Consider the following 26878-nt stretch of genomic DNA (forward strand, 5'->3'; position numbering starts at 1 on the left):
GAAAGGCAAGGAGAAGGCATATCATTTTCATCTGTAAATCTTTCATCATTAGAGAGATTGAGCATCATTTCTGGTTTACTGGCCACTTGTATTTCTTTCCATATATACATATATACATATATATATATAAAATATATGTATATAGAACATATATCTATTATATATATACATACACATACACACACACACACACACACACAATTCATGCCATTGGCCCAATTTTCTTGTCTCTGTCTTTTTTATAAGAGTTCTTTATACATTATGGCTATTCATTCTTAAAAATATTGCAAGTATTTTTATCAGTCTGTCATTTGTTTACCACCTTTTCCTTCACAAAGAAGTTCTTCCTTTTCAACTGTTTCAAGTCTGTGGATCTTTTTTCTTACAGCTTCGGAGTTTTATGTCACATGTAGAAAAGCTTCCCCCTACCCTTGCTTTCTGCACAGTTATCAGTGGCCGCTCAGGAACAACTCTTGTCTTTTCCATCCGGTGCCCCACCAGTGGCCTGGCCCTTCAATGCCCAGCACCATTCTCCAGCCCTGAGGCAGAGCTCGGCCCCCTGGAGTCCCAGGACCAGCTAGGGTCGGGGCGCTGCCGGGGTGCCCAGGCCTGGCCTCAAGCTCTTCTCCAGTTCCACTGCCACCCGGGAGCTGTGGCCTGGATGGCATTCTGGATGCTGTGTATGTCCCACTGGGTCCTCAGGAGGGCGTCGTCCAGGGTGAAGAAGCCGTCACGGGTACGCCGCACTTGGGAGCAGACAGCAGTGGTCTTCAGCTCCAGGCCGATCTCGTGCACCAACTTTCGCAGTTGCTTCTGTGTCTCGTGCATGCACTGTACCTCTGCCAGGGGTACATAACAACAGATCCCACGGTTGGGAGCACAGCCTCTGGTGTCTGCTGATCTAGATCCACTCCCTGTGATACCTCCTGGCTGGGTGATAACCCTAGCAAAGTATCTTAGTTCTCCAGGGCTCTGCCATTCCAAATGTAGCCCAAGGGCCAGCCCTGAAAGCTTGTTAGACCTGCAGAATCTTAGGCCCCACCCAAACCTGCAGAGTCAGAAGTTGCCTTTAAAGAAGACACGCCCCCCCCCACCCCCGCCAGAGCTCTCTCTCTCTATAAATGAATAAACTTCAAAAAGGGGGGGGGGGGGGGGGGGGGGCACCTGAGTGGTTCAGTCAATTAAGCTCCGAACTCTTGATTTCTTGATTTCGACTCAGGTCAGGTCATGATCTCACCAATGAGATGAAGCCCCACATCGGGCTCCGTGCTGAGCGGATCGTGGAGCCTGCTTGAGATTCTCTCTCCCTGCTCTCTACCCCCTCCCCGGCTCACGCTCTCTCAAAATAAATCAATAAACTTAAAAAAAAAAAAAAAAAAAAGACCCCCAGGTGATTTGTGGGCAGGTTAATGTTCCAGAAATGCTGCTCTAAGACTCCTTATGTTCATCTATAAAATGGGTGGTTGTGAGAAGTCTGAGAGATAATCTACATAAGGTGCTTAGCACTGGGAGAGCCCTGATCGGTACTCAAGGAAAGGAGCCCTGGTTAGTAAGACAGAGAGAAGGAGGTGGGCAGGACTGGGGAGGTGAGGGTGCCGTCTGATGGCTTACTGAAACCTGAAACGCTGCAAAGATCCGGGGATGAGCTGCTGAGTATAACTTGCTCGCTTAAAGGCTGGCTCTAAAGGGTGACTTGGCAGCGGATAGGACAGCATTCGATCCGTGTGCCGTGTGACTTGGTCAGGTCCAGCCCCGTGCGGAGGAGGACGCTGGTCCTGGTGCCTTAGCCAGCAGAGACTGGGGCTGTCACGTGCCAGCCTCTGTAAACCCACGAACCCCATCTCACTGCTCCAACTTCCTGGGGGAGCCTACCTAAGAGGAACTCCGGAGGCGCAAAGTGGAGGCATCGAATGCCCGTTATCAGCATCGGGGACTTGTTCATGGGCCGGATCAAGCCTCTCACGGCCATGTCGTAGGCCTCCTGGGTCTGCAGGTCGAGGTTGGAGTACCTGGGGATGAGAAGGGGACTGGCGTGGAGTGGGGAGCTGGGCAGACTGTTTGCCCCTGGCCCTGCCCCCTCTCACGAAAGAGCTTTCCTGAAGCTCTTCATTCTCTTTCCATCTTCCCTGCCCTTCCAGCCACCTTTTTCTCTGTCCCCTCCAATCTTTAGATACAGGCTCTGCCCTCCTCTGCACACACCCCCCAGCTTCCAGTCATGCACATGCTGCCTGCCCCCACCCCCTGGCTCTACATCATATCATGTGGGTTCCTGGCTTCCTTCTCCACTAAATCATATATTCCCACTGAGGCCAGCCGGGGTCTCTTGTTCCCCCTTGGTCTCCCCAGGGGCTGGCCTGGCACAAAGAAACACTTCTGCGTGCTGTGGAAGGAAAGGCTGCTTCAAGTCTGCTTGCGGGCTCCAAAGAGATGCATGGAATCTGCCCCAGGGTGGGCGGAGCCTACAGGGAGCCCAGTGGGCATTTCTTGCTCTTCCAGCACCTCCTCAAGGGCCCCTTTCAGGAAAGTGTGGGTTGGGCTCCACTTACATCACCAGGGCCTTCTGATGGGAACCTTGGATCAGGGCCAGGACCCGGTCCAGTTTCTCTCTGGTCACGTGGTCTGGAAAAGCCAGGGGGGATGGTCAGCACACAGGTGCCTGCTGAGGACAGGCGAACTCCCTCCCCCCAAACCAGCCCTGTCCTTGGAACCTGGAGGGTGTCCCAGAGCACCCTCTGTCCCAGAGTTCCCATCTAGAGGATTGAGAGTCCTTTGAGAATCTTGTGAAAGCCCAGAACTCTCTTCTTACAAAGTTATATCTGAACTCAGCATTGTGAGGACATTTTCAAGGGGCTCATACACTCCAAGTTTCTTCTGGGTGCGCCTGGGTGGCTCAGTCAGTTAAGCATCCGACTTCAGCTCAGGTCATGATTTCATGGTTCACAAGTTCGAGCCCGCACTGGGCTCTATGCTCACAGCTCAGAGCCTGGAGCCTGATTTGGATTCTGTGTCTCCCTATCTCTCTGTGCCTCCCTTGCTCGTGCTCTGTCTCTGTCTCTCTCTCTCTCTCAAAAATAAATAAACATTAAAAAAAAGTTTCTTCTGGAAATGAGATTTATCCAATATTCTAAGCCAGGTCCCCTGAACCCCAATCTAGGGTTGCTTGTGCCAGGGACCCTGCGAGGGAGAGCGCCATCTGTCTCAACGCAGAAACAGATGGCAAGAAGAGGGAGGGGCTCTGCCTGCTGGACCCACTGAGTGACAAGGGCAGGCAGCTGCCAAGCCTGGGGACGCTCATGAACGGCTAGAAGGCTGATCCTGGGACCCAGCTGGGCAGGTGCCAACTTCTGACTCCAAAGGCCAGAGCTCTGGGCACAGGTGTGGTAACCAAAGGCTTGCCAGCTTGGAAGGGACTAAGCCTCTTATTCCTTCTGTCTGGCTTTATTCACCCTGTTGCCTTACCTGAAATGCACCCACCATTGCTTCCTTCCCCCTCATTGAGGAGCCTCAAATGTAGCCTCCTCCAGGAAGACTTCCTGGAGCCTGTCACTTTTTTTCTTTTTGAAGGAGAGACAGAGCATGAGTGGGGGAGGAGCAGAGAGAGAGAGAGACATAGAATTTGAAGCAGGCTCCAGGCTCTAAGCTGTCAGCACAAAGCCCGATGCGGGACTCGAGCTCACGAACTGTGACCTGAGCCGAAGTAGGACACTTAACCGACTGAGCCACCCAGGCGCCCCTGGAGCTGTCATTTCTTTCTCCTGGCTCCTGCCAGTCTGCACCTGGGTCTCTTTCCCAGCATTAATTTGCTCTGTTTTTAACTTTTTTTTTTTTTCATTTTGAGAGAGAGAGAGCACAAGTGAGTGGAGGGAGGGGGAGAGGGAGAGGGAGAGGGAGGGGGAGAGGGAGAGGGAGAGGGAGAGGGAGAGGGAGAGGGAGAGGGAGAGGGAGAGGGAGAGGGAGAGACAGAGAGAGAGAGAGAATCTCTAGCAGGCAGGCTCCACACTCAGCACAGAGCCTGACACAGGGCCCAATCCCATGATGCTCGGATCATGACCTGAGCTGAAATCAAGAGTGGGGCACTTTAAAAAAAAAAAAAAAAAGAAAGAAAAGAAAAAAAGGGCGCCTGGGTGTGTCAGTCAGTTAAGCATCCAACTTCGGCTTAGGTCGTGATTTCACGGTTTGTGAATTCAAGCCACTCGTCGGGCTCTGTGCTGACAGCTGAGTCTGGAGCCTGCTTCAGATTCTGTGGTGTTTCCCTCCCTTTCTGCCCTTCCCCCACTCGTGCTCTGTCTTTGTCTCTCAAAAATGAATAAATGTTATAAAAAACTTTTAAATCATTAAGAAACTTACAATAAATTGGGAATGCAAGCTGGTGCAGCCACTCTGGAAAACAGTATGGAGGTTCCTTAAAAAACTAAAAACAGAACTACCCTACGACCCAGCAATTGCACTACTAGGCATTTATCCAAGGGATACAGGTGTGCTGTTTCGAAGGGACACATGCACCCCAATGCTTACAGCAGCACTATCAACAGCAGCCAAAGTATGGAAAGAGCCCAACGTCCATCGATGGATGAATGGATAAAGAAGATGTGGTCTATATAGACAATGGAGTATTACTCGGCCATCAAAAAGAATGAAATCTTGCCATTTGCAACTGCGTGGATGGAACTGGAGAGTATTATGCTAAGTGAAGTCAGTCAGAGAAAGACAAACATCATATGACTTCACCCATACGAGGACTTTAAGAGACAAAACAGATGAACATAAGGGAAGGGAAGCAAAAAGGATATAAAAACAGGGAGGGGGACAAAGCAGAAGAGACTCATAAATATGGAGAACAAACTGACGGTGACGGGAGGGGTTGTGGGAGGGGGGATGGGCTAAATGGGTAAGGGGCACCACGGAATCTATTCCTGAAATCATTGTTGCACTATATGCTAATCTGGATGTAAATTTAAAAAAAAAGAAGAAATTTACAATAATTTTTTAAGTTTATTTATTCTTTGAGTGAGAGAGAGAGCACGTACACATACACAAACATGCAGGGGTAGAGAGTCCCAAGCAGGCTCTGCACCATCAGTGCAGAACCCGACACAAGGCTGAATCTCATGAACCACGACACGAGATCATGACCAAAGTTGGACACTTAACCAACTGACCACCCAGGTGCCCTTCTTCTTTAAGAAATTTAGATTAGGGGGCACCTGGGTGGCTCAGGGCATGATCTCATGGTTCACAAGTCCAAGCCCCACATCAGGCTCTCTGTCAGCACAGAGCCTGCTTCGGATCCTCTGTCCTCTCCCCCCTTTCTGCCCCTCCCCCACTTATGCATACTCTCTCTCTCTCTCTCAAAAATAAATACACATCAAAAACGAAAAACAGAAATTTAGATTAGCATTAACAAACACCTCCCCTCTCCTCCAAATTCTGCCTTCCTCTCTCCCAGAAGTGTCAACTTGCTAGTTATCTTTAGATGTGTTTTGTATGCTGATACACTCACATGTACAGACATAATCGTGTTACTTTGCCACATGTTTCTAATCCTCTCCAGGTGATGTGGTGGTGTGTGTTTGCTCTCCCTGCCGGACTGTGAGTTCACTGAGATTGGGGACCCCATCTGACTCATCATACATCCTCTCCCCACCCCCAGTACCTAGCACGTGGCTGGTGCTCAAAAAACATCCATTAAATAAGAAATGAATTACATCTATGGAAAATGTCAGAACACAGGGGAGAGTAAGAAGGAAAGAATGAGCCATCCAGCCATCCATCAGCCCCCATCCAAGCAGCCAACCCTCCAACCATCCATCCATCCAACCAATAAGCACCTCCCACGTCCCAGGCTCTGCGCTGTGTAACCACAGGAGTGGAATGACACAGTCCCTGTTCTCACGGGTGACAGTGTAATGGGAAGGCAGATATTAAATAATCATGAATCATTAGTCGATTATTGTTCTGAGAGTCCACCTCGTTCATCTGGGGGTTAGAGGAGCTTCCCTGGGGAGGTGACATTTATGCCAGGTGGGGAAGCAAAGGGGGAACACATGGCATTTGTTTATGGAAGACAGAATCATGTGCCCAAGGCCCTCTAACAGCCAGACTGAACTTAGTGTGTTGGGAGTCACCGAGGGAGGCTGAATGGCCTGCACGGGGAGTGGGGGGGGTGGGGGGGGGCGTAGGAACCAAGGGACAGCAAATGCAAAGGCAGCCACAGCTGCTCCTCCCTCTGCCCTGGGCTCCTGCGGGCTCTCACCATATGTTGACTTCTCCACCAGCCGCCCATCTTCACAGAAGTCATCTGTGGCTTTGCCCAGGAGGCCACGCACCGTGTAATCCTGCAGGGACAGGGAGGGGAAGATATGGTCAGTGTCTCTGCTCTCCCTCAGCACTGAGGAAGGAAGGGAGCCGACAGCTCAAACCCCCAACCTGCTAGACACGCCACAGGTGGGGGGGTTCCTCAGGTCTCCCCTCAGGGAGCGCAGGCACTCAGAGACCCCCAGCCACCTCACTGCCCCTCTCGGGAAGGGCACCAGACTTTTCTATGACAGCAATCACCTGACTGCAAAGGACAATGACAACCCTACTATGACCACCTCATGCCTGCATAACTCTCCTCTCCAGACAAACCTGACAACTTATCATGCTGGGCCCTTCCCAGTACACCCTGCTGGCTTCTCCCCACCCCTCCAAATACAATCTGTGAAGCTGCCTCTGTCACAGAGATGATGGCAACAGTGACAATAATTTATTGACTGTGCTAAGTGCCTGTGCTAAGTACATTGCACGCAGTTACTAATTTAAACTTCAGAGTAACCCTATGGAGGAGGTACTATTATCTCTCCCATTATAGACTTGAGGAAGGGGGGATACACAGATATTAAGCAATCCACCCAAGGACCCAGAGCTGGCAGAGGAGTAGAAGCTGTTTTTTATGTGTTTTTTGTTTTGTTAATGTTTTTATTTATTTTTGAGAGAGAGAGAGAGAGAAAGACAGAGTACAAGCTGGGGAGGGACACAGAGAGAGGGAGACACAGAATCTGAAACAGGCTCCAGGCTCTGAGCTATCAGCACAGAGCCCGATGCAGGGCTCGAACTCATGAACCGTGAGATCATGACCTGAGCCGAAGTCAGACGCTTAACTGACTGAGCCACCCAGGTACCCCTGTGTTTTGTTTTTTAATGTTTATTTATTTTTGAGATAGAGAGAGTAGGAGCAGGGGAAGGACACAGAGAGAGGGAGAGAGAGAATCCCAAACAGACTCTGGGCTGTCAGCACAGAGACTGACACGGGGCTCCAACTCACAAACCATGAGATCATGACCTGAGCCGAAATCAAGAGTTGGACGCTTAACCAGACACCTTGAAGCTAGTTTTGAACTGAAGCCATTTGGCTCCAAAAACTGCTCTTAACCACTAAAAATGTAGGCTCTCTGACACGGCACCTCTGTCCCCATTCATGGTGCCAGACTCCACGGCCCCAGCCCAGACACAAACTCCTTGAGGTCTAGGCGGCGACATCCACTTCTCAGTCTTGAGGACGGAACGGAGTGGTGTCATGATCGGGCTCTGGTGTCAGACAGATCCAGGTTCAAATCCCAGCTCTGTTCCTTACAGGCTGCACGACCCTGGGCAAGTGACATCCCCTCTCAACGCCTCAGTTCTCTCATCTGTAAGGTGGGTTAACACTAGATCCCACTTTTTGGGGAAGTTGTGAGGCATCCACAAGGGAGTCCACAGGGGTCCACGTGCAGCGCTCGGCACAGAGCAGCCCGCACGCAGTAATGCCTACAGCCGTTGCTGTGTTATCCTTATCCCCCAGCACACGGCCATAAAACAATGCCTGCTGATGGCCGGGCCCGTTCCCCCACAGAATCCTCTCGGCTTCAGAGTCCCACCAGTGACTCCCAGGGAAAGGACCAGGGGCTAAATGAGTTGTCCCCAGCACCCCCATACCTTGGTGAGGTGAGCATTGTACATGTCGGTGAGGAGGCTGCGTCCGTGTCCCACGCCAAGCACTGAAAGACAGCAAGGCTGATCTCACACCTGACTCCCCCTTCCCTGGGACCCCCAACCCTTACAGCCACCACCAGAATACTCCCACCTTCAATGCTACTAAAGCCAGCAGAGGGGGGCAAGGACAGCACAAGTAAGCTCTTCTGCATAGATATGAAAATGCAGATTTCAGGGCCCACCCATACATACTAACTCTGACTGCTGGAGAGGAGGGGCCTAGGATCCTTAGTAAGCTCGCCAGGGGATTCTGATGTGCTCAAAAGCAAGAGACCACTGGCCCAGTCACACAGACCTGCACTCAAATGTGGGATGGCTCTAAGCATGTCCTTTAACCTACTTGGGCCTCAAGCTCCCCACCAGCAAACTGGGGATAAAAATGCCATCTGATCCCTGCGGGTGTTGTGAAGGTTGAGGCAATGCACAGGAAGAAATCAGCACAAAGGAAGGGTCCAATAAAGGGGCACTGTGACCACTCCCTGCCTTTTTCTGGCTGTTTCTCCCTCTGGCTGAAGGAGAGAATGACCCTCCATTCACTCCTGGAGAGGGAGCATGAGATCATGTCTGCCTGCCTGTGCCCCAGGAAGTTAGACAAGGGGACTGTGACTATCGTGCATGGAGGATGTGGCCACCGCCTGACCCCGGGGGCACAGATGGCTCATGACTCAGGGCTTTGTGTGTCCAGCTCCAGCGACATTCAGACCCTGGCCAATGGGGCCAGTCACGCGCTTGGCTACCCCCCACAAGTGATGACCATTTTCCCTCCCTGGACGAGGGGCATTCACTAGCCACGTGACCCAGACCAAGTCACCTAAGTTCCTGGAGCCTTCTTTTCTTCATAAAATCATAAAATATCTACCTAATAAGGTTGTAGTCAGGAATATATGTGCACAAAGGGCTTTGTACCACATGTCACATACAGGAATCACTTGATAAAGGTGGGCAATTGTGACATCCCCTCCCCCTCACCCCCCACTGGCCCTTCCAGCAGCTGATCAGACTTGGGGCAGGAATCAGGGGAGGAGGGCAATGGTGAGAAATGGCTGTCAGGCTGGAAGTAAGCCGGGTTCCTGGCAGCTCCCCAGTTCTCCCCCAGGCTCACCACATCACTGCACCCCCAGGCTCACCACATCACCTACCAAGCACCCCAGACGACTGGGCATCCAGCCGGTGTCCCACGCCAACCTTCAAGCTGGTGAATGCTGGTCCACAGACTGGAAAGAAACAAACAAGGTCCCTTTCCTCAATGAATCCAGCTTCCAGGATGACTTTGGCCTGCATGGTGATCTCATTCCTAGAATGTAGCTTCATGGAGCCCAAACCAGGATGGGGGTGGACTCTCGGGCTTCCCTACCATGGATTCTGGGGCCTAGAACCACTTCTTCAGTCCCCTGGGCCCAGAAAAAGGGCTTGTTACTCTGTCTCTCATCGCTCCCCCAGTAAGAGGCTTTGCGTAGACTGGGCATAACACTGGGACTCGAGTTTCCTACTCAGCTGCTGCAGAAGGAGACTCCTGGCCACCCCAGGGAGAAAATGGACATGGTAAGTTCCTGAAGGCAGGGCGTGGGTTCCTAATTCTACCCCCAGAGAACCTAGGTGCTCAGGAAATACCTAGTGAAAGAATGAACGACTCATCAAAAATACATACATTAAAATATGTGGTTTTTTGTATATCAATTCTATCTCGATAATGCTGTTAAAGAAAAAGAAAAAAAAAAAAAAGACCATACACAGGAAATGAGTCAGAAGCATATACCCTTCTATAGATCAAGAGGTGTCTAAGGGAAGGATACAGGATGGTTAAGTGCCTACTGAATTCAGGCTATGTTACTTAATGTCAACACTGAGCCTCAGTTTCCTCATCTGAAAAATGAGAACAGGACCCACCTCATAGGATTCTGGTGAAGATTCTATGAGATGGTATTTGGTAAAAGCTTAACACAGTATCTAGTACAGAGAGGATCCTCAGTACATCATACTTGTTACACTTTAGAGTCACTAAATATCACTGTCAAAGGGATTTTAATGGTTTCTGGACAAGCCCCTCAATCTTTCTAATCTCATCTAGTGACAGAGAGCTCATTATAAAACCCGTTCCATTCTTGGGCAGCTCTGTTGACTAAAAAAGTCACTCTTTCCCAAGAGTCCGAAACTCCCTCCTTAGGACTTCTACCTGAGGGTGTCAATTGCCGTCTGGAGTCCCAGAATAATTACAATATAATTAAAAGGGGTCAGCAAACTACAGTCTACAGGCTATATCCCCAAACTTGTTTTTTTAATGGCCCATGAGTTAAATTTCTTTTTTCTTTTTTAAATGGTTCAAAAAAATCAAAAGAATAATATTTTGTGACATAGGAAAATTATATGAAACTCAAATGTCACTTTTCACAAATAAAGTTGCATTGGAACACAGCCAGGCTCATTGCTTTGCACACTGCCTACAGGTTCTTTTTTTTTTTTTTTTTTACGTTTTATTTTATTTTTTGAGAGAGAGAGAGAGACAGAGCACAAACAGGGGAGGGGCAGAGAGAGAGGGAGACAGAATCTAAAGCAGGCTCAAGGCTCTGAGCTGTTAGCACAGAGCCTGATGCAGGACTTGAACCCATGAACAGGAGATCATGACCTGAGCCGAAGTCTGACTGATGCTCAACGGACTGAGCCACCTGGGCGTCCCATCTATAGGTTCTTTTGCACTACAATGGCAGAGTTGAGCCCGCAAAGCCTAAAATATTTACTCTCTGGCTCTTTTCAGGAAAACTGGCCAATCCCTGGTCAAATACGTCATCCCTGCTGTGGCCCTTCAAGGATCTGGGACAGGAATCTAAGCACTGACTGGGACACGGACTCTGGGCAGAGATTACCTGGGGAGTGACATCCAGGCCCTGGCCTGAAGGTGCCTTACCCAGCGGATGGTTGGTGAGAGAAGGCACACTGGTGGCTGTGAGGGTAAGCGCCTTCTCTTCACTGCCTTCCATGGGGCCCAGCAGGAACCGAACACGCTGTTCAGGGGCAGGAGGCTTCCCAGCATTGACACCTGAGTACACAAAGGTAAAGGATATCCGGTCAGTTCTGTCTGAACACGTGGGGAAGGTGGAACAGGGAAGAATGGAGCTGTAGAAGAGAAAGCCCACGATGTAGCAAATAGCAGCAGTTAAGACACAGACTTGGGAAGGTGGGTGGGGAACGGATGAAATAGGTACTGGGAAATAAAGAGTACACTTATCATGATGAGCACTGAGTAATGCATAAAATTGTTAAATCACTATATTGTCAAATCACTATATTGTACACCTGAAACCAATTTAATACTGTATGTTAACTATACTGGAATTAAAATAAAAACAACTTAAAAATATAAACATAAGGAGAAAAGGCAAAAAAAAAAAGAGAAAGAAACAGACTGGTTCAAATTCTGATTCTACTACTTATGACAACGGACAACACTGAGTCTGTTTACCCATCTGAACGCGGGGGGAAAGCGAGGAGTAAGGGAGTGTACAGAACCAGCGATCTGGAAAGCGATCTGCCCGGGGAACTGGGTCACATGACTTTATTTTGCCTGAAGGATGAGAAGCGGAGATGGATTCCCGGGAGAACCGAAGCGGGGTTGTGGGTCCGGTTCGAGGCACTCACCCTTCAGAAGCTGCAGCTCCACGGTGTCCCGCAGGTGCTTCCATTTCAGACCCGGGGGCTTGTAGACCGCGAAGAGCCCATGAAGCCGCGCCAGCGCCAGGCGGCGGGACCCCATTCCCCTAGGCCCACGGCGCGGATTAGTGGACTAGCGGGACCCCAACGGAAGTGCCATACTGTCCCGTTCCCAAATATGTCCTGACCCTGGGCGCCGCCATGTTTCGCAACCGGAAGAGGTTCGTTCTTATTGGCCTCGGGGAAAACGCGCAGTGGGGAGGGAAGTAGGGCCCGGCGCTGAAGTCCATGCCAGCGGGGCTCACGTGGGAAAGCTTTCTGGGAGTGAGGCGACATGGGGAGAGTTTTGCTTTGGTGGACGTAGGTAGCGGACAGGCCGTCTGGGTTTTCTTCGGATACTTAGCGATAGGACCCTTTGCTGGCCGTACTACGATTTTTCCCCTCCAAACGCCCTTCAGAGCACTCCGCGCCCGGAAAGGCGTGCGGCTTCCACCCGGCCCTGCTCGCGGGTGCCCGCTGCCATGGCGACCCTGCTGCGAGCTGCCCTGCGCCCTCTCCGCCCGCCCCCCGGGCACCGGGGGCCGGCTGCAGGTAAGTGGCAGAGGCGAGAGGGAGGCCTGGGGCGCCCGGCCTCTCTGACCGCGGCGCTTTTTTCTTTTTTTTTTTTTTATGCCTGTAGACGTGCTGCTCCGAGGCGCGCGCCATGGCGCCGGCCAGCTCTACCCTGAGCACATCCCCACCTCCCCGCTGCAGAAGGTTCTGCTGGCCGCGGGCTCGGCCGGAATGGCCCTCTACAACCCGTACCGCCACGGTAAGGCTGCCCGCGCACGCCCTTGCCTGGGAAGCCTGGGCAGGTGCCGACCTCTCTCTACCCGTCTCCTAGGGGGTAACTGGAGAATAAACTAGGCCGGGGTACCCAAACCTGGCTGCACCCCATCATCACCCGCAAGGCTCACAAAAATGCAGATGCCCGGGTCCCACCCTGACCTCAGTCTGGACCGGCCAAGCCTGGGGAAGGGAAGGGAAGGGAAGGGAGGGGAGAGAAGGGCCTGCGTTTTTAAATAAACTACTTCCCGGAAGATTCAGTTATCCAGCCACAATGAGAACCTCTCCACTAAATAGATGATTTGTTTGTTATAATAACATGCGTCAAATTGTAACAGCCCACTAAAAATTAAACTTTATGAGGTCAGAGACCATGACTGCCCTATTCCACTGTATCAGCAGCATTTTTTAAGTCATCTGTATGCCTAACATGGGACTCGAACTCACGACCCAGAGATCAAGAATCATACCTCAACGGGCTAAGCCACCCAGGCACCCCTCAGCAGTATTTTAGATTGTGCCTTGACATAACAAATGCCCAGTGTTTGCTGCATTTAAACATATTGGGGTTCTACAGTACATTTATCCTCCCTCTCAGGATTCTAAGTATTCTGGAAAGTACTATTACTCCTACTAATAAAAATGATAATGCTGGGGCACCTGGGTGGCTCAGTCGGTTGAGTGTCTGACTTCGGCTCAGGTGGTGATCTCACGGCCCGTGAGTTTGAGCCCCGCGTCGGGCTCTGTACTGATGGCTCAGAGCCTGGAGCCTGCTTCAGATTCTGTGTCTCCCTCTCTCTGCCCCTCCCCCCTCATGCTCTGTCTCTCTCTCTCTCTCTGTCAAAACTAAACATGAAAAAAAATTTTTTTTTAAATGATGATGCTAACTGCTCACCGAGCTTTTATTCTGGTCGTTCACTGCAGTAAGTGTTCTATGTACACGGTGTTCTTGATTTTTCACATTAACCCTATGAGAAAGGTATTTTCCACATTTCATAAATTAGGACCCTGAGGCTTGGAAGCAGTTTGCACAAGTTAACCTAAATAGTGAGATTGCAGCTGAACCCAAACCTAGCACTCTGATGCCAAAGCTTGCACCTATCAATGGAGGCATGGTATTCTGTTGTAATAATGGGTGTAAAAGTGATTTGTAAACTCTTTAGAGCACTGTGCTAACCAGAGCCTTCTCAACCCATTAGATTAGTAACAATGGTAATAATTATAGGTACATGTATTTTGCACTTACTGTGTGCAAGGAGATTTGCTAAATATTTAACAAATCCTTGTACCTAAGAGATAGATTGTATTTCAGTTTATCCTGTAGGAGACAGGCTCAGATCAGGTCTGGTAACTTACCTAAGATCATGTCCTACATTTGTCCCCATTTCTTTTCTTTTAGACATGGTCGCGGTTCTAGGGGAGACCACAGGACTTCATGCCCTGAAGGTCCTCAGGGACCAAATGAAGAGGGATCCAGAGGGTGCCCAGATTCTACGGTAGGTCCCAACTCTGCTTGGGGGATTGAGGAAATTCTCTGGGGATCCTGATCTCTCTGAGGTCACATTGTGTTCCTCTGGGGAGCTCTTCTTGATGCACTGGCCATGGATGTCTGCCCAGGCTGGGCACTGCCCAACTCCATGGGCGCCATTCACATAACACTGTGATGACCCGTGGGTAGTGCAGTGTAGTGGCCTCAGCCCAGTTCCAGCCACAGAGCCCTCTGCCTTCCCTAAGCTCTCCTAACAGGCTAGCTATAACCCCCCAGCCCTGCAGTGCCCTTTGTGAGTACCCTGATTACATCTGAGACATGCCCCCGAGATTGTGCCCCTATAAGCAGAGACTGTGGCCTTAGCTTGTCATAATCTCCTCGGCACCTGCCATCGTCCTGCAGTAGGATTTGTGGCCCCATTATTGCTCTCTGCCCTTTCACTTCTCACACCCTTGCTCTAACTGGATCTCTCACCTGCCTTTGCTGATGCACTTCTAATACCTAAGTCCTGCCTTCTGCCTTGCAGGGAGCGTCCGCGGATCTTACTGTCTACCCTTGACCTGGACAAGCTCCGTAGTCTGCCTGAGGGCTCACTTGGCCAAGAGTATCTCCGTTTCCTAGATGTGAATGTGAGTTTCCAGCTTCTGTGCATTTGACAGTCACCAGGAAGGGCAGAGAAGGGCATGGGAGTGACATCCTGAGGAAGAAGGAGTCCTGAGTGGCCACCACGGGCAGGTGTGCTTTTTGTCCCTTGTGCCAAGGCTTTGTCATTTTCTATGGGACAGGCAAATGGGCCAGGAACTCCAAGGGATAATACTGGCCAGTATTTAGTAGTGTCTTACTAAAACAAAACAAAACCAAACTCTCTTATTGAATGTCAGGTGCCAGGCTCATACCTGGTCTTGCTGAACCCTCCCAGCAGCCTTGTCAGGTATGTCCTATTATTATCCCCTTTAATAGATGAAGAAACTGAGACTCAGAGCACTTAAGCAACTTGATGATTTCATACAGCCAGTATAAATGGAGGCAGTATTCATACTTAGATCACACCTTTTTTTTTTTTTTTTTTTAACATTTTAAGTAATCTCTACACCCATTGTGGGGCTCAAACTCACAACCCTGAGATCAAAAGTCACATGCTCTACCAACTGAACCATCCAGGCATTCCCAGATCATGCTCTCAACTGCTGTACTATGTCCCCCCAGTTCTAGAGATAGGGTATGACAAGTTGTGACACTCTCTGCCCCAGGCAAGGAGGAAAGGAGCTGGTGGGGAGAGTCCCAGCTACTGAGGAACTCACTCATTTGTTCAGAATCTGCCCTGTGCCATCCATGGTTACGGGTGCTGGAGATATAATGGTGAACTAAACAAAGTCCTGCTCTTGAGATACTAATATTCTGGTTTGGAGAAGAAAACAGTAAAGCAATAAGAGAAAAAAATTTGTGTAAAAATTCAGGTCAAATAGTTATTGACTACTTAGAATGTCCAATACTGTTCTCAGTAGTTGAGACACAGAGAGCGAAACTGGCAAAGAGCCTGCTGTTGTGGAGCTTCCATTCTCGCAGATGGTGAGAACAACAGTCAGCATGATGGAGGACGACGAGGCGGGGTCGGAGGCCCATGTCTGATGGGGAGGTCACAGGAGGCCCCTCTGAGGAGACTCGGAAGAGGAGGAGGAGCAGAGGGCCTGGCAAGTGCAAGGCCCTGTGTATTTCAGAACAGGAAAACTGACCAAGGCGGCCACATAGGAGTCAGGGGGGCAGCCAGCGGGTGACAGGTCAGACCCTGCCAGCCATGGGAAGAAGTCTGTATTTTATAGCGGGAGCAATGGGAAGACATGGAGGGTTTCAACTAGGGTAGTAACATGACCTGATTTGTTGTTTTTTTTTTAATGTTTATCTTGAGAGCACGAGAGAGAGCGGGGGAGGGGTGGAGAGAGAGGGAGAGAGAGAATCCCATGTGGGGCTCGATCCCACAAACCGTGAGATCACAACCTGAGCCGAAACCAAGAGACTAACTAATGCTCAACCAACTGAGCCATCTAGGTGCCCCATGGCCTGATTTATAAAAGGGCCTTAGGATATAGCTGGGCCACCTTCCCTGTCTCAACCCCTCCCTCCCAAAATACACACATCCCATCAAAGCACCTCTGTCAAAGGGCCCTCCAGGTTGCTCTAGAACTAGGCTTCTGAACCTTGGCACTACGGACTTTTGGGCCCACTTAATTCTTTGTAGGGGCTGCCCTGTGCATTCGAGGATGTTTAACAGCCTCCCTGGCCTCTACGCGTAGATGGCAGTAGCACCCCATTAAGTTATGACAACCACCAATGTCTCCAGATGTTGCAAATATCCCCTGGTGGGCAGTTGAGAACCTACTACTCTAGAAGATCGTTGTCCCTGAGAAAATAATCTGCTCCCTATACTCTCCTGACACTTGCCCCTGCCCCATTTTCTACCATCTGCTCAGATTTCACCAGGAAGCAAGTTCTTTCATCAGTGGGAAACCCACCAGGGTAGCCTTCCCCAAGTGCCACCCAGGGAGGGACTGCCTTTCATCTTGTTGCTGTGGAGGGGATGGGACTGCCAGGGCCTCCCTGGGCACCTTGCCCAGTCTCAGCCCTAGTTGTGATAACAGCCCTAGAGATTGTGACACTTGTAGAGCACTGACACCAGCAGCCCACGGAATGAGAAGGAATACCTTTGTCCCAGCAGAGATTTATATCAAAGTTCAAGGTGAGGCCACCCTCCCTGAGGCTGACATTGGTAGAGGGTATGGTCATCTTGTGGTGTCAAGATTTTGAGCATGGGCTCTGGAGTTAAGAGTAGCTTAAGTTAGGATCATACCTCTCTTCCCAGCTTTATGGCCCTGAGCAAATCATTTGACCTCTCTGAACCTCATATCACTTATCTAAGGTAAGGGAACCTAATGTCTAGCTGCCAGGGCACTCAACATGGTTTATAAATAATGGATGTTAAGGCTACTGGCTTTGGAATCCAACAGACTTTGTTCCAGCCACTTGATTAGCTGTGTAATCTTCGGGAAGTTACTTAACTTCTCTGAGCCCATTTTTCTTATCTGTCTCTGAGGCTCATAATATCTACCACCAGATGATCATGAGGGTGCAGTGTGATGATATATGTAAAGGACTTCATACAGTGCTGACGCATAGTAGATACTTGATAAATATAGTTGTTGTCACCGTGATCGCCTTCAGCTTAGGAGGGGGACCTGGGTGGCTCAGTTGGTTAAGTATCCAACTTCAGCTCAGGTCATGATCTTGCAGCTTGTGAGTTCAGGCCCCACACTGGGCTCACTGCTATCAGCGCAGAGCCCGCTTCGGATCCTGTCCCTCTCTCTGCCCCTCCTCCTCTTGCACTCTAAAAAATAAGTAAAACATTAAAAAAAAGAAGAAGAAGTGGGGCACCTGGGTGGTTCAGTCAGTTAAGCGGCTGACTTCGGCTCAGGCCGTGATCTCATGGTTCGTGAGTTCAAGCCCCGTGTCAGGGCTGTGCTGACAGCTCAGAGCCTGGAGCCTGCTTTGGATTCTGTGTCTCCCTCTCTCTCTGCCCTACCCCTGCTTCAGCTCTGTCTCTCAAAAATGAATAAACATTAAAAAAAAAAAAATTTTTTTTTTTTAAAAGAAGAAGAGATTAGGACCCGGGACCCAATGAGGTCACAGATGCGGACCAAGGCCACTCAGCCAGCAACCCCAAAAGCAACGAAGACATCAAATCCTTTGGCCCCTGGACAGGCTGATACATGCTTTGAGGACAGGAACACCACACTGTTCCCGTTGTGCATGGGTGCTGCTGAGGACTGAGCAGGTGGGTGGGTAAGAAGAGGACAGTTGTCATCCCTTCCTGGGGTCAGAAAATTGCCGGGAGCTGGCCTTTTACTCACGTATTCGTGAGACGTTTATTCACCCAGGCCCTGGCGATACAACAGTGAGCAAATCAGCTGGTAGCCCCTCTGCAGCCGAAAGGCTGCTGCCGCACCGTTCACAGACAGAGACCGCAAGCCAATAGGAGGCTTAATTTATTTTTTTTTTTATGTTTATTTATTTTTGAGACAGAGAGAGACAGAGCATGAATGGGGGAGGGGCAGAGAGAGAGAGGGAGACACAGAATCGGAAGCAGGCTCCGGGCTCTGAGCCATCAGCCCAGAGCCCGACGCGGGGCTCGAACCCACGGACGCGAGATCGTGACCTGAGCTGAAGTCGGACGCCCAACCGACTGAGCCACCCAGGCGCCCCCAGTAGGAGGCTTTAAAACTTGCTGTTAGCCACTTCAGTAAAAGCAGAAAGAAACAAGTGGAATTAACTTTAATAGCATATTACTGTATGTTTAACCTAATGGACCCAAAGTATTATCATTTCAGCATGTAATCAATATTTCTAAATTACTGAGATTTTACATTGCTCTCTTCATGCCAAGTCTTCAAAACTCAGTGTGTATTTTATACACACTACGGCACATTTCAAGGCTTGGTGGCCACATGTGGTAAGTGGCTGCTGTACTGGAAAGTCCAGGCCTAGAAGAAGGGCAGACTCACTACGTCACAATACAAGATACAGGATGCTGCAAGAGACCATAACATGGACCTGATCGGTCAAAGGTCATAGACAGCCTCCCTGCAGCAGGAACACGTAAGGCAAGTCATAAAGGACAGATAGAAATTGTCAAGGTGAAACTGAGGGTTTCGGGGGAGAGTACCCTAGGCTGGGAGCAGCTTATGTGAAGGATCAGGGCCAGGACACCTGGCTGGTTCAGTCAGCAGAGTGTGCAACTCTTGATCTCAGGGTTGTAAATTCAAGCCCCGTGTTGGGTACAGAGATTACTTGAAAAAATAAAACCTTTTTTTAAAAAAAAGGGTCAGGGGTCTTGGAAGCTTCTTCTTTTCCTGTTTTATTCTAATTGTGGTTTAAACCTAACATAAGGTGAACTAACATGAGAGTTGCTATCTCAGGGGAGCCTGGCTGGCTCAGTCAGAACATGTGATTCTTGATCTCAGGGTCAGGAGTTCGGGCCCCATGTTGGGGGTAGAGTTTACTTAAAAAAAAACAAAACAAAACAAAACAAAAAAAACAGGCGCCTGGGTGGCTCAGTTAGTTGAGCTTCCAAGTTCGGCTCAGGTCATGATATCACGGTCTGTGAGTTTGAGCCCCGTGTCGGTCTCTGTGCTGACAGCTCAGAGCCTGGAGCCTGCTTCGGATTCTGTGTCTCCCTCTCTCTCTGACCCTCCCCCGTTCATGCTCTGTTTCTCTGTGTCTCAAAAATAAAACATTTAAAAAAAAAAAAGTTGTCATCTTTACCATTTCTAAGTGGAGAGTTAGTAGTGTTAAATATATTCGCGTTGTTGTGAAGCCAACCTCCAGGACTTTTACCTGGAACTCTATCCGCTTAAACAACTACCACTTCCTCCTACCCCATGGAGCTTCTTTGCCATAAATTCCAACAGGCTGAGACATTCTGTGTGAGTTGGGGTAGGCCATGGAGGTGTCAGTGCCACTATATCCCCTGCCTGCAGACTCCCCTGTTGGCAGGTATGGACAGAAACTGTCCTCAGAGGGAGCGCCTGGGTGGCTCAGTCGGTTAAGCATCTAACTTCGGCTCAGGTCATGATCTCACAGTTCTTGAGTTCGAGCCCCTATGCTGACAGCTCAGAGCCTGGAGCCTCTTTTATATTCTCTGTCTCCCTCTGTCTCCCTGCCCCTTCCTGGCTCGCACTCTCAAAAGTAAATAAACGTTTAAAAAAAAAAAAAAAATTTTTTTTTTTTTTTTTTTTTGAAGAAAAGAAACAGTCCTCAGAGATTTTTGGTGGGTATGAATTTGGTGGGAGTGGTTCACAGTCAAAGAGAGGTTGGCCAGTTAGGCCTTGGGGACAGTTGGGAAGAGATACAGGGGAGGCTCATTGTTGTCAGAGGGTCTCCCCAGACACCCGAGCACCCACCCGATTCGTGGACGATGAGGAACTAGCATATGTGATCCAACGGTACCGGGAGGTACACGACATGCTCCACACCCTGCTGGGGATGCCCACCAACATGCTGGGTGAGTGCTCCCCCCCAGTTGCCTTGAGAGTGGCGATGGGTGGGGTGGAGTGAGGTGGGAGGTTCCAGCCAGCCTGGCCACCTGGGTCTGTCACCCACCAGTTAGCCAGCTCAGTGCCTCGTTTTCCTGCTTTCTGAACATCTTGGGTGTGTGTCTGAACCACTGCCTGTACGATTCCTAAGCTGACCCGGGCTCCCTGCTCTGAAACCCTCTGCAACTCCCTGAGGCCTGGAGGAACCACCCTGGACTTCTCACCCCGGCTTTTAGAGTCCTCTGCACACTGACCCCAAGCTTCCTTTCCAGCCCTTATCTTCTTCTGCTCTTCCCCAGGCCCTTTCCTGCACCCAAGCCAAGTGCTCCAAAGCCCAGTGGGAGCCAGGACTGGGCACAGCTAACCTGGTAGAGATTAAAGAGGAGCCAGGGCTTTGCTCCGCCACGAGCACCATGGCCTCTCCTCCTGGGCCCTTCTCACCTCCCACCCCGTCCCTCACCCTGCCCCCCAGGGGAGATCGTGGTGAAGTGGTTTGAGGCTGTCCAGACCGGCCTGCCCATGTGCATCCTGGGTGCTCTCTTTGGACCGATCCGACTCCATACCCAGTAAGTTCTCAAGTGGCAAGGGGTTGGGGGAGAACTCAGAGGAGCCACGGCTCCAGGAAATGGGACAAGCATATCACCTTCTCTAGGAAGCCAGGGTAGAAGGAATGGGGCAAAAAGGTGAAACCAGTCTGGCATAGGATTTCCAAGGCAACGAATGAAGTTTGGATGTTTCACAGGACTCTCTAGGGGCTTTGGGGCCAGGCCTCAGTGTTGGGTCAGAGCAATGGACTTGCGAGGGTGGGGCTGGTGGGAAGGAGTGGCAAATCCAGGGTTAGTTTCCGGAGCTAGGTAGCCCCTGATTTAAATCTGGGCTTCAGCATACCCAAAATATGTAGCCTTGGGCACAAGATTTTGCCTCACTGAGTTTCTGTTTCCTCATCTGCTAATGAAAATAATAACTACCTTCTTTTCAAGGTGTTTGTGAGGATTAACTGAGAAAATGTGCATCAGCTTCTGGGCACATAGTGTGCCTGGCCCTGGGGATCTTATGTCTTCTTTTTCCTCTGCTGCCCCACAGGGGCCTGCAGGTGCTGGTTTCGGAGCTGATCCCGTGGGCAGTTCAGAATGGGCGCAGAGCCCCATGTGTCTTCAACCTGTACTACGAGCGGCGCTGGGAGCAGCCCCTGAGGGCTCTACGGGAGGAGCTGGGCATCACAGACCCCCCGATGCTTGTCAGGGCCCTGGCCTAGGCCCTGAGGTACTGCCCACCCTCAACCCCTGGGGGCAGAAGACTCTTTTGCCATACCTTTGTTCCTTTTCTTTGAACACTGACCCTTGGACATCATTTGTCATAATTTGTTACAACCACTGCTGAGTGGCTTGAGGGCCACCCAGGAGGGAGCCAGGAGTTGCCCAAAGAGAACCATGTGTGAGTGGGAATCGGTCATCCAGGCTGGTGGGGGCGGGATGTCTCAGTTCCACTGCCCCTGTTCTGGACTGCTCTTTGCCATCCAGGGTTTTTTGAGGGCCAGGCTGGATTTCCTCCAGCAGTGAGGGCTATACCCAGGTACAAAGGCCTGAAAAGGAGCAGGTGAGTCTGCTGTCTGAATAAAGCCTGCCATCAGGCCAACTATCTACCTCTTCCTCTAGCAGCCTTGGGCCTTTGAGCACCAAGGGCAGACATTCCCTTCAGCCTGAACTTCAGCTACTTGTCCTGTTTCCTTTGGTCTAAAGTCAGACAGACTGGGACTCAAATTCCCAATTCCTCCATCATTTTCCGGCAGAGGAACTTGGCCCCCCTGTCAGCCCATTTCATCATCAGTAAAAGGGGAATGAAAACAGCACCTACTTCCTAGGGTCACTGTGGGGATTTCGTGAGGTGACACTCAGAAGAGGGCTTCAGAGAAAGGGCCCCGGGGACAGAAGGCAATTATCCTCATTGTGATCACAGGTGAGGAGGCAGCTCTGAGGCTGCTGATTCATTTTGGAATGGCACCCAGACATTTTCCCTGGGTCAGGGCCAAGGAGTTGGGGACAGGCAGGTTGAAAGAATCACCGGAAGAGTGAGTGACCCTGTCTTGGGTTTTAGAACGAGAAACACTGAGAGTTTTGGGGAGCCAGCTCCCCTTTGTGTGGATAGGACAACCAAGGCCCAGAGATGGGCAAGGAATTGCCCGAAATAACTAGAACACAGGCCACGTGTCCTCCTTGGTTGGGTTTCCTATGCCTCAGTTTCCCTAGGTAATAAGGGTTACAGTTTTTTTTTTTTTAATTTTTTTTTTAACATTTATTTATTTTTGAGACACAGAGAGACAGAGCATGAACAGGGAGGGTCAGAGAGAGGGAGACACAGAATCTGAAACAGGCTCCAGGCTCTGAGTGGTCAGCACAGAGTCCAACGCGGGGCTCGAACTCACAGCCCTCACAGACCGTGAGATCGTGACCTGAGCTGAAGTCGGCCGCTTAACCGACTGAGCCACCCAGGCGCCCCAAGGGTTACAGTTTATTTACAGCTGTACTCTGTGCGTTAGCAACTGAGATGCATTAATGCACTAATGCCTCCCAACAACCCAAAGACAAAAGCCATACTATTGCTTGCATTTTACTAATGAGGCAGTAGCAGAGCTGGGTCTGGAACCACGGGCCTCTCCAAAACCGGCCCCACATTGCCACACCAGCGCCTCACCCTTCCTTGTGCCGACTGAGTCCCAGTCCAGATAGATAGAGCTGGGAGGCTGGAGGCCTACCTCGGAACAGTGGCCTTTTCCAAGAGCGAAGCCTTGTCCTGAGCTCTTTGAATTTCTGGAGAAAGGAGAGGATTAGGGTGAGCTTTCTATATCTAATCCTTCTTTGCAGCGTAGGCCATCTTTCCAGACCCAGCATGTTTCCATGGCTTTCCAGGGTCCAGGCACCCCTTGCCCCCAGGTCAGTAAAAGTCAACAGTGCCAAGTTAGGGGGAGAAAGGCCTGACTCGCAGATGGCCTTCTCTGCCCAGCTGGGGAGTTCACCTGTTCCAGCCACCTGGTGCCTGAATGGCCCTGGGCCTTTACAGCATTCAAGAGATGGGCACTGGCTGTCACAATTAGCTGGGAATGAAGTCTGGTCTCCAGATCTTAGGGTGGCACCAACTCACGATTGGAAATAAGTTATACACTGGCAACAGCTACCACTTACTGAGTTCTTACCACAGCCCGTAAGGCTCTGCCAACTTCTACCTAGAAACTTCCACTCTTCATCTCAATAAACTATGTTGGCCTTCTCTTTGTTGTTGTTTGTTTTGTTTTTTTAAGTTTATTTATTTTGAGAGACAGTGGTAGCAGGGGAGGGGCGGGGGGGTGGGGAGGACACAGAATCTGAAACGGGCTGTGTGCTGACAGCCCGACGTGGGGCTCAAACTCAGGAACCATGCGATCACGACCTGAGCCGAAGTCGGACACCTAACCGACTGAGCCACCCAGGCACCCCTTCTTCCTACCTTTGGGAATAGCATCCTGTCCCCTAGTCATTACATGGCCAACTACTTGTCATTCACATTTGTGCTCAAATGTCACCTCTTCAGAGAGGCCTTCCCTGACCACCCACTTAAAGAGGTTCCTTCCCCCTTGCCACACTATGTCACCTTTTCTTCCCAGCACTTAACCACTCTGAAAAGATGTCATTTTTTAACATGTGGGGGTTTTTTTTTGTTTTTTTGTTTTTTTGTTTTTTTGTTTTTTTTTTGAGAGCAAGGGAGGGGCAGAGAGAAGGAGGAGGGACAGAGGATCCAAAGTGGGCTCTGTGCTGACAGCAGCAAGCCCCATGCGGGGCTTGAACTCACAAACTGTGAGATCATGACCTGAGCCAAAGTTGGACACTTAACCAACTGAGTCACCCAGGGGCCCCTTATTTGTTCATTTATTTACAAGTTCTCTGTCTGTGCCATGGGAGCAGGGACCTTGTTCTTTCCCTTCACCACTGGGAACAGTGCTTGGCACATGGTAAGGGCTTGCTGCTTCATAGTGGAAAGCATGGATGCTAAGCCCTGCATGTGCAAAACTACATTCGGTCCCCACAACCACCTCACTTCACAGTGAAGACCATGGGTCTCAGGTCCAGGGAGCGTCCTCAAGTCACACATCTGGGCTGTGACGGAACTTGTTTTGCAGCAGACAGGTCTTGAGTCCCCTTCTGGAAGCTCAGGGAAAGCTCCCTTTCCCTCTGCCTGATAAAAAGCCATATGTAGCTGGCTTCAGAGCCATGTTTGGGGGCACAGGCTCTGAGGACAGACAGACATGGCCCTGCCACTGACCAGCACTGCACCCTTGCAGTAGCCCGTCACCCCTTTGAGCCTCTGGCTCCCTACCTGTAAAACGGGGAGAGTATACACCCATCCCACAACAGGGCCATTATGCATGTGCAGTGTTAGCACATAGTAAACATTTAGGAAATGGAAGCGGTCACGTCCCAGGAAGATCCCTCAAGACCTCTGAAGTCACCACATACACAACGAAGCCAGAGGCATTTACTCTGCACACACCCAGAGTGGGCGGACTTACGTAGTCCAAAGGTCCTGATGCCAAATGCAACCAAGCATCTACAAGGTGAGCATCCGCTGTGTGCCGGGGCCAAACCACTGTAGTCCCCTCCGGACCTTTAATGCCTTCAAGTCCTAACTCTTACCTGAAAAGTCTGGAAGTTTAAGTGCCGATGTTCGTTCTCTAACGCAGGGCAGACAGGGGCCATGTCAGTGGAAAGGAGCCCACTGTGAGGTCAGCCTAAACTCAGCCTGTCCCGCAAATAACGGCACCCAGCTCCTACCCTCCTAACCCTCAATGGCTCTTTACTGCCCCCAAGATAAACTCCTCGGCCCAGCACACAAAGGCCTTCCAATCACATTTCCCACCACAAAGTCCTCCCCTGTCCATGTGTCCCGATGCACAAGCCCCCTGGTCTCCAGCTATTTCACAAATGCCTTCTGAGTGTTGGCCAAACGCTGGGGGTCCTGCAATGATTGAAATAGCTGCATCCGCCCACCCTCTTGGGAGTTGAGCGGTTACAGCAGCTAAGGGCCTCCAACATGCCCGCCCTATGCTGAGAGCTTGACGGGCGCCATTTCCTTGAGTCCTTACCCACCCCTAGGAGGCAGGGACCATGATGACTGTATTCCCATTTTATAAATGAGGACACTGAGGGGGCACCTGGCTGGCTCAGTCCGTAGAGGATGGGACTCTTGATCTCAGGGTTGTACGTTTGAGCCCCATGTTGGGTGTAGAGATTGTTTAAAAATAAAATCTAAAGGGGCGCCGGGGTGGCTCAGTTGGTTAGGCATCCGACTTCGGCTCAGGTCATGATCTCGTGGTTTGTGAGTTCGAACCCCGTGTCAGGCTCTGTGCTGGCAGCTCAGAACCCAGAACCTGCTTTGGATTCTGTGTCTCCCTCTCTCTGCCTCTTCTCCAGATCACACACACACACACACTCTCTCTCTCTCTCTCTCAAAGATAAATAAACATTAAAAAAATTTTTTTACTAAAATCTAAAAAAGAAAATGAGACACCGAGGCTCCGTGAGAAGAGGTGGTTTGCCCAATGCCTCACAGGTGGGACTGGGAGTGGAACCCAGGTGTATCTGACTGAAAAGCAAAGAAGACAAGTCATAATAATGTGTGGTGGGTGTTGACAGAGGTATGGTGAGCAGTTGGTGAGGGGCAACCTATTTAGTGATCTAATCTCCACCTGCTGGTGTATCCGACTAGACTGTCATCAACTTGAAGACGGGCTGTCTCGTTCCCTCTATGTCCCCTTGCATCTCCCCCATAGGCCAGGCCCAGGGTCTGGTGGAGTACTGCCTTGGCCTCACCATTGTGACCAGGCAAGGGGGAGGAGAACAAGGGAGCTGGTCACCACTGCCATCTTGCAAACTCTCATTTGCCCACATTGTATATGACCTCAGCAAATGATGTGGACACGATCGTGTTTACACCCCTGGATCCTGTGTGGATCAGAGCAGAGCCTCCAATTCACTCTCGCTGTCATTCATTCAACAAACATTTATTGGGCTTCTGTTATTTTCTAAGCCCTGCAGATATAATCAGAGATAATCTACATGTCTAGATTTTACATGAGCTTTGTGGTCAGTGAGCTTGTAAATTACAATAATAAATATGTCAAACACGGACTCAAATTCTGGGAAGTGAGCACCAGCAGCGTGTCCTCATTTTTATATATAAAAAGTGGAGGGGCACCTGGGTGGCTCGGCAGGCTGAGCGTCCGACTTCAGCTCAGGTCATGATCTCATAGGTTGTGAGTTCGAGCCCCGCGTCAGGCTCTGCCCTGGCAGCTCAGAGGCTGGAGCCTGCTTCCGATTCTGTGTCTCCCTCTCTCTCTGCCCCTCCTCCGCTCCTGCCCTGTCTCTCAAAGATACACATTAAAAAAAAAGAAGCGGAGGGGTGCCTGGCTGGTTCAGTTCAGTGGAGCATGTGACGACTCTTGATCTCAGGGCTGTGGGCTCGAGCCCCATGTAGGGTGTAGGGATTACTTTAAAAAACTATTTTATTTGGGAATGCAAACTGGTGCAGCCGCTGAGGAAAACAGTATGGAAGTTCCCCAAAAAGTTAAAAATAGAACTACCCTAGGATCTAGCAGTTGTACTACTGGGTGTTTGCCTACCTAAAGAATAAGAAAACACACCAATTCTAAAGGGATACATGCACCCCTATGTTAATAGCAGCATTATTTCCAATAGCCAAAATACAGAAGCAGCCCAGTGTCTATCTATTGATGAACGAATCAGGACAATGTGGTGTATATATATATACAATGGAATGTTGTTCAACTATAAAAAAC

The 26878-nt window shown here is 50.3% G+C and overlaps 2 protein-coding genes across 2 annotated transcripts; one reads left to right on the plus strand and one right to left on the minus strand.

Moving 5' to 3' along the window:
* Positions 1–216: 216 nt before the first annotated feature.
* Positions 217–11850, minus strand: TRUB2 (TruB pseudouridine synthase family member 2). The gene is given in 10 exon segments (XM_007094464.3): positions 217–597; positions 599–645; positions 648–839; positions 1873–2009; positions 2547–2619; positions 6254–6335; positions 7954–8015; positions 9150–9224; positions 10913–11044; positions 11644–11850. Coding segments are annotated over 10 exon segments (999 nt in total). The 5' UTR covers positions 11759–11850; the 3' UTR covers positions 217–513.
* Positions 11796–21402, plus strand: COQ4 (coenzyme Q4). Its single transcript, XM_042964426.1, has 8 exons — positions 11796–11876; positions 12114–12246; positions 12335–12466; positions 13880–13976; positions 14496–14598; positions 19892–20021; positions 20525–20618; positions 21136–21402. Exons 2-8 carry the CDS (start codon positions 12177–12179, stop codon positions 21305–21307), a joined length of 798 nt encoding a protein of 265 aa, XP_042820360.1. The 5' UTR covers positions 11796–11876; positions 12114–12176; the 3' UTR covers positions 21308–21402.
* The last annotated feature ends 5476 nt before the right edge of the window (positions 21403–26878 follow it).

Source organism: Panthera tigris, chromosome D4 (genome assembly GCF_018350195.1).
Source record: "Panthera tigris isolate Pti1 chromosome D4, P.tigris_Pti1_mat1.1, whole genome shotgun sequence".
Lineage (NCBI taxonomy): Eukaryota > Metazoa > Chordata > Mammalia > Carnivora > Felidae > Panthera > Panthera tigris.